The sequence below is a fragment of the Echinops telfairi genome, unplaced genomic scaffold (assembly GCF_000313985.2).
Source record: "Echinops telfairi isolate 266 unplaced genomic scaffold, ASM31398v2 ScPeMD7_5;HRSCAF=22, whole genome shotgun sequence".
NCBI classification, from domain to species: domain Eukaryota; kingdom Metazoa; phylum Chordata; class Mammalia; order Afrosoricida; family Tenrecidae; genus Echinops; species Echinops telfairi.
In genome coordinates this window covers 5,353,432-5,359,534 of record NW_022103901.1, presented here as the reverse complement: position 1 = coordinate 5,359,534, position 6,103 = coordinate 5,353,432, and the positions used below count along the sequence as shown (strand labels likewise).

The window sequence follows — 6,103 nt, the reverse complement described above, 5'->3', positions numbered from 1 at the left end:
TTAGAAAACGAAGCTTTAATCAAGCTTATAAAAATCGTCCTTGGACTTTGAAAGGCCCACTGGGCCAACAGGTTGCAGCTGACGGCTTCACATTTTTGAGTCCCTGGGCAGAGTGGCCTTGACCCACCAGCTGCCTGAGGTGGAGCACAGATGTTCTGGGTCCTTGGGTCAAGGTGGTCCTGTAGGTGTCCCAGTAGAATCGCCCAGGGGAGAGCCCTGTACCTCTCCGTTGCTCTGCCCTGGGCCACCTCCTCCTCTATCACATTGGCAGGCACAGCTTCGAGTTCAGCAGGTCTGGGAGGCCAGCCTGGCCCCTGGGGCACCAAGAACTGGTCCTTAGTGAGACCCCAAAGGGTGCCACCGTCCACACAGGGCACAGCACAAGCCTTTCCTCACACTGGGCTTGACTCCTGCCCAGAGGCTGCAGTGCCTAGACAAATGGGCTGGCTCAGGGTCACAAAAGGAGCCCTTGTCCCTTTTTTTAAAAAAAAAAGATTACAGCGAAACGGGTGAACGAATGGCCGCAGCCGTTCCGAGGACTGGCCTGCTGTGCCTGCTCAAGTCTCACCAGGGCTGCCCACCACCAGCACCCAGCTGTCAGCACAGCCCCGAGGACAGGCCCCTCAGGCCCCTCTGAGGTGGCTCCAGCTGCTGTCACTGTCCACTGAGAAAGGCCAAATGGCCTTTGGTGCATCTGTTGGCGTAGTGTCCTTTCTCACCACACTGGGGACAGCAAGGAGACAAAAACAAAAGGGTCTCAAATGGCTCCATTAGGTAGCACCCAGAGCAGCAGGTGGGGATGTGTGCTGTGGTCTGTGCGTGTCAGGCCCTGCAGAGGCCTACCACCACCACCTGGGAGCTTGCCCCCCACCCACTTGTGCCACCTGTAGGTAGCCTGGGCTACCTGGGCAAGGCAGGATGGTCACTTACCTCTGCACCATTGGGCTCCTGGGAGGGACAGCGCCAGAGAAGGCACTGGCCTCACCCAACTGGAACTCATGGCGGTGGCCCAGGGCCTGCTGCACCTGTTCCCCTCTAGCTCATGCTTTCCCACCCTCCACCTAGGCCACCCTGGGATAGGTCAGAGGGCACCAGGCAATGGTTGAGTAGAGGTGTGTGTGGGCCAGTAAAATTGCCTTGCCAAACCAGAGCTGTCTGCCTCATCCAGGCCCTTCCCAGCTCCTCCCTCCCCCTCCCTCGTCATTCTAGAGGGGATTTGCTAAGTGAGGGTCAAGAGGCCTCGGGAGACATGCGGACACCCTGCAGCAAGAGGCTCCTGCCTGCCCCACAGTCTCGGTCAACAAACATCTGATGTGTCAGTGTACTGTGTTGGTGGGCAAGTGGCTTCCTGACGATGACCCCTGGGAAGGACCTCAGGGCCTCTCACAGCACTCAGCCCGTTCCCCAGCCTCTGCTCCTGGGCAACCAAAAGGTGGTCAGGTCCCCCACCAACCCTGCTAGGAGGTGTCAGGGCTCACGGGAAGCCCTGCTGAAGACTTGAGGGGGGCCTGGTGGCAACCAAGTTTCCTGACATACCCCAAAAACAGACGGGTACGAGGCAACCAGACCCGGGCCCCTGCCTGCCGTCTGCTTGGAGTAGCAGGTGTCCCACCGTGTCTGCTGCTGCCGGCACTTGAGCCCCACTCACTGCACTGTAGGGCTTGGGCTCTGACCAGGAGAGGATCTAGGCATCTGGCGCCCCCCACAGGAAAGGGGGGTCTACCGCACTCAGGCCAGGTTCCGCTCCCACTCCATCCATTGTGTGCCTTGGTTTCAGCCTAATTAATCGTGACACGGTGCAGTACGTGTACACACAGCGATGGAGGTTCCAAAGAGCAGCTCTGCCCGTGGGACCCTCTTTAGGGATCTGCGAGGGTAGGTGCTAAACCCAGTCTGACACAAAACGGCTATTGTAGGAAAGGGCAGCTTAAGAGGGGCACCCATTCCCCTGCCCTAATTACAGTTCTCATCTGAAGTGTTTCCAAAAACACGCACTAATTTGTCATTTTGACCTGACAATTCCAGAATCTGAAGTCGTGGCTGTTGGCGGTTTCAGCGGACTCAATCAGTTATCTACTTTGTGATGTTAAATTATTAACCCATTCTCTCCCTTGGGGAATCCTATTTTCAGGTCTACTTTAGATTAGAAATCTCAATCTAGCTCCTCAAACCCCTTGTGGTGGAAAGGCAGGCCCAAGCTCAGAGTTTTTCATCTCACCACTCCTCCTGACTAGGTACCCCCTCCATGTGGGGCAGTGCTTGCCTGATGCCCCCCACCTGGGCCCAGCCTTCAGCCTGTACCTGGGACAGCCAGTACTCAGGATTTTCCGCCTAGGACTGCTTCCTCATTTTCTAGCAAACAGCCCACTCAGTCAGCGGGGTGCTTTGGGTGGCTTGCCTCGATGCCATGGTCCATGGTTGCCAGGGCTTGGGGAGGCTGCCAGCCCCGCTTTACCTCACAGCCCGCAAAAGCACTGATGATGGTTTGTGTCAGGGTCCCGCACTCACCTTGTAACAGGTGACCTGCTCCAGCGGCCGGGGTCCCCGGTTGCCTGCACTGCTGTTCTGACTCTGCATGACCCCGATGACCTGTGGGGCTCTCTGCTGGTTGGGAGAAGAGTTCTGACTCGTTAACTGGATCAAGGAGGACGACCTTTGTAATGGCGGATTGTTACTTTGCTGGAAAGAGTCACACAACACGGTTTTACTGCGGAACACGCGTGCACGCAGACTACCGATGGGGTGGGGAGAAAGGTGGCCGACTGCCCCCGCCTGACCGGCAGGAAAGAAGGCTCCCATGGTGCCTCGCTCTGGAGAGCTGGCCAACAAGCAGCATCTGTGGTGGCCGGAGCCGCTGCCCGAAAAACGCCATGCAGACACACAAAAACAGAACAGAAAAGTGGAAAAGAAAACACCAGGGAGACAAGAGAGGTCTCTGGGCGGGGCGCGGCGCGGCGTGGGCAGGCCTTACGTTTGTCTTTCTGGTTCTAGCTTCAGGTCAGGATGAACGCTTGGTTCAGCCAGATGTTTCGCAGCCTACACGGCGAGCGACAGTCACAGAAAAACAGTTGGAGCCTGACCCTCTGGCTTGGGGCTGAAGGCCCACCGTGGGGGCTGGGCAAGTTGGGGGTAGGGCCTCGGCAGCAGGGCCACCTCCCAACCAAGGGGGGCTCCTGGCTCCACCCCAAAACACAGGCCTCCCCAGCTAGAAACCCTCAGGGGCGTCACTGTTGCCCCCGCAGCAGCAGCTCTAGGCTGCTGGATTTCCGCTGCAACCTCCTTTAGGTTGTAGCACCAGCCCCCCTGCCCCACTCAGCCTCCAACACCCAGGGACCAGATGACTTTGGGAGACTTCAAGATAGGTGAGTGGGGTTCCTCAGACCCCACCTAACCCTTCCTGCGTGCACCCCGCCCCCCCCAGCCCTAATCCCCATAGCCAGACCCAGGTGCCCTTGCTTGGGGAGGGGGCGAGAGGTGCCTGTTAGCCTTTCAACGAACAACTTGTTCATTGGCATTTCAATCTCTCACTGGTGGGAACTGCCAGGCTTGACAGGAGCCCTTGGCTGGAAAACCGGGGCCAGTTACCTCTGTAGCCCTCCTTCCCCAGGCCCCCACGAGAGCAACGGCCTAGGACAGAGAGCTGATCACCTCAGGTCTACTCTTGCCTAGTGTGGCCTTGAGAGACATGCCACCTCCACCGGTGTGTGTTGGGTGTCTCAGCTTTCAGTCTGTCGTTCCAGGTGCTGAGTTCCAGGCCTTTCCAGACCACAAGGGCAGAGATCCAGTGGGAAGTTGGCCCTAGCTGACAGACTCCTGGTGCCCCCTCCCGCTTTCCTTAGGAGGCGGGTCTCAGGTGGCCGCACAGTAAGGGGGCCCTGAGGGCCTGTTGCTGGCCCAAACTAATGCGGGCGATGAGGCAGGCACGGTACCTTGGTTGGGGGCTGAGTCTGTTGTGGCAGCGGGGGCTGCTCGGTGGCTCCCATGGGCAGTTCAAACCGAGGGCTGTTTGAGAGGCAGGTGGGAGAGAAGGCTGTGAGAGGAGGCTCCGCACAGGTTGTCCACAGTTCTGGCCCAACCCTGCCCGAGCACAGGGCCACGTGGGTAGGCGGGAGACACAGAACCAATAGATCTGGGTCCCACCTCGATCTGCGAAGCCTGCATGTTCAGAAATAAGGGGCCCCACAAGCTGGCCACAGGGGCTATGTGCACAGGAGCTGGTTGGGAGAAGAGTTCTGACCCATTAACTGGTTCAAGGAGGATGACCTTTGGTGGCCACTGGGCGCAGCAGACTCCACAACCGGCAGAAGGGGCAGGTCACCCCAGCTCAGAGGACAAGTGTGAAACGGAGAAGTGGGAAGAGTGTCTGCAAATTCTCTACCCTCATAATTAAGAGCCTGGGAGACAGACTCTGGTGGAGGAAGACCTTCACATTTGTGAGTGGGAGATGACTCCCAGTCACATTCTAACTGAAAGTTATTCCCCACACTGTGCCCCTGTAATGCCAATCTTAAGATGCCTTTTTTTTTAAATCAATTTTTATTTTTTTCTTAAGATGGTTCTCCCAAGCTCATGGCTGCTTACTATAAGCTTGAAGACTGTCAGAGAGAGCTCTCAGACCCTATTGTCCACCCCACCCTAAGCATAGCCCACTTCCTTCTGAGAAAGAACACTGACTGCTCCCCTGGGGAATGCTCAGGGACAGCCGTGGTCGTAGGACATGCCACCCTGTTACATATGTGGCTCCTAGTACCTCCCTCTCCTGTTCCTTGTGTGCCTCTAGCATAGTGGTTCTCGACCTTCCTCCCGTAGTGACCCCCTAACCATAAGATTGTTTTCATTGCTACTTCATAACACTCATTTTGCTACTGTGATGAATCAGGTGACCCCTATGAAAGGGGTCGTTTGACCCACAGGTTGAGAACCGGCGCTCTAGCACGTGCCCTTCATGTTACATGTGTATGATGTGGCTTGCATGCCTGATAATTACATAAACCTGTCGGAGAATACAGGAGCGCTCTCTCTGGTCCCAGACTTCATGGAAGAGGTGAACCCTTGCATGCATCTTTTCTGTTGTCCTTTCTTTCTTTTTCATTGCATAACTGCTCTTTAGGACCCTATTGGTTATGGAGGCTGGTCCCCCACAGACAAGGTGACGGGTGTGGGGGAGGAGCACTGGCCCCCAGGCTGCAAAGAGCCACGGACCAGCAATTGAAGTCAGGGCACACCTCTCCTCCGCCCCCCCTAGCTCTTGTGATAGGAGCATTGCAGGGACAACACCAGGGTAGCCCCCTGTCCTGTTTTAAACTGACACCCAGGGTTTCACTAGATTCCCAGGCGGGGCTGAACCCCAATAAAGCCCAAATGAGGCCAGCCTGCACTGCCTCTGGACAGCCCCCTCTGCTGCGAACCAAAACCCAGGCAGGGCATCAAGGGCAGGGCGGGTGGGGAGCCCAGTAGGTGCGCATGCACACCGGCTACTCACTGCATGAATTTACAGGAGGGCCCTTCCGGGCAGAATCCCACGAGGTAATTCACACAGATGACTCTCCGCGTGTGCCGGTGTCTGCACAGGGGACCTGTAGAGCCCAGTGCCTGGTTACAAGCCGCCCAACCACGGGCACCCTCCTGCCATCTGCCCAAGCTGCAGCCAGCTGGTGGGCATCAGTGTCATGGGACAGTGGCAGGGCCCATAGGTGGTGGTCGTGCCTCCCCAGTCCCAGAATGCCCTATCTTCTTGGCCACAGACTGGCAGGTGAGAGATGCCTGCCAGGGGGACACCCCTACACCTGATAATCTCAAGGTCACATGGGCAGAGAAGGGGCTTTGCTGGGTCCAGCCCACAGACACATACCATGCTTGCAGAAGCCGCGGTCATACCACGGGCAGTCCTTGATCTTGGACTCCGGGTCAATGTGCAGGAAGGGGCATTCCTTGTTACTGCACTCCCCTACAGGAAGATAATGCAGACAGCGTCAGTCCACTGGCGGGAATCCTGGGATCCTCGCCTAGCTGGGCCTCCCAAGGCCCTGGCCGGGGCTGTGTTGGGCTCACTCCCTGAGCTGCACTAGCGGCTTCCCAGCCCTCATCACAGGTGCACCCTGAC

The 6,103-nt window shown here is 57.4% G+C and overlaps 1 protein-coding gene across 3 annotated transcripts in view; it reads right to left on the bottom strand.

Moving 5' to 3' along the window:
- Positions 1-6,103, bottom strand: part of CPSF4 (cleavage and polyadenylation specific factor 4) — a 12,582-nt gene continuing 6,479 nt past the window's right edge. Inside the window, exons 4-8 of one of the 3 annotated variants that reach the window (XM_004705563.2) lie at positions 5,852-5,947; positions 5,483-5,576; positions 3,930-4,002; positions 2,509-2,679; positions 1-723 (exon numbers count right to left, since the gene is read on the bottom strand). In XM_004705563.2, coding sequence (XP_004705620.1) covers positions 655-723; positions 2,509-2,679; positions 3,930-4,002; positions 5,483-5,576; positions 5,852-5,947 — 503 coding nt within the window. In that variant the 3' untranslated portion in view covers positions 1-654. The remainder of the gene's footprint in view (positions 724-2,508; positions 2,680-3,929; positions 4,003-5,482; positions 5,577-5,851; positions 5,948-6,103) is intronic. The other 2 variants (XM_004705564.2, XM_004705565.2) reach the window with 2 other exon arrangements.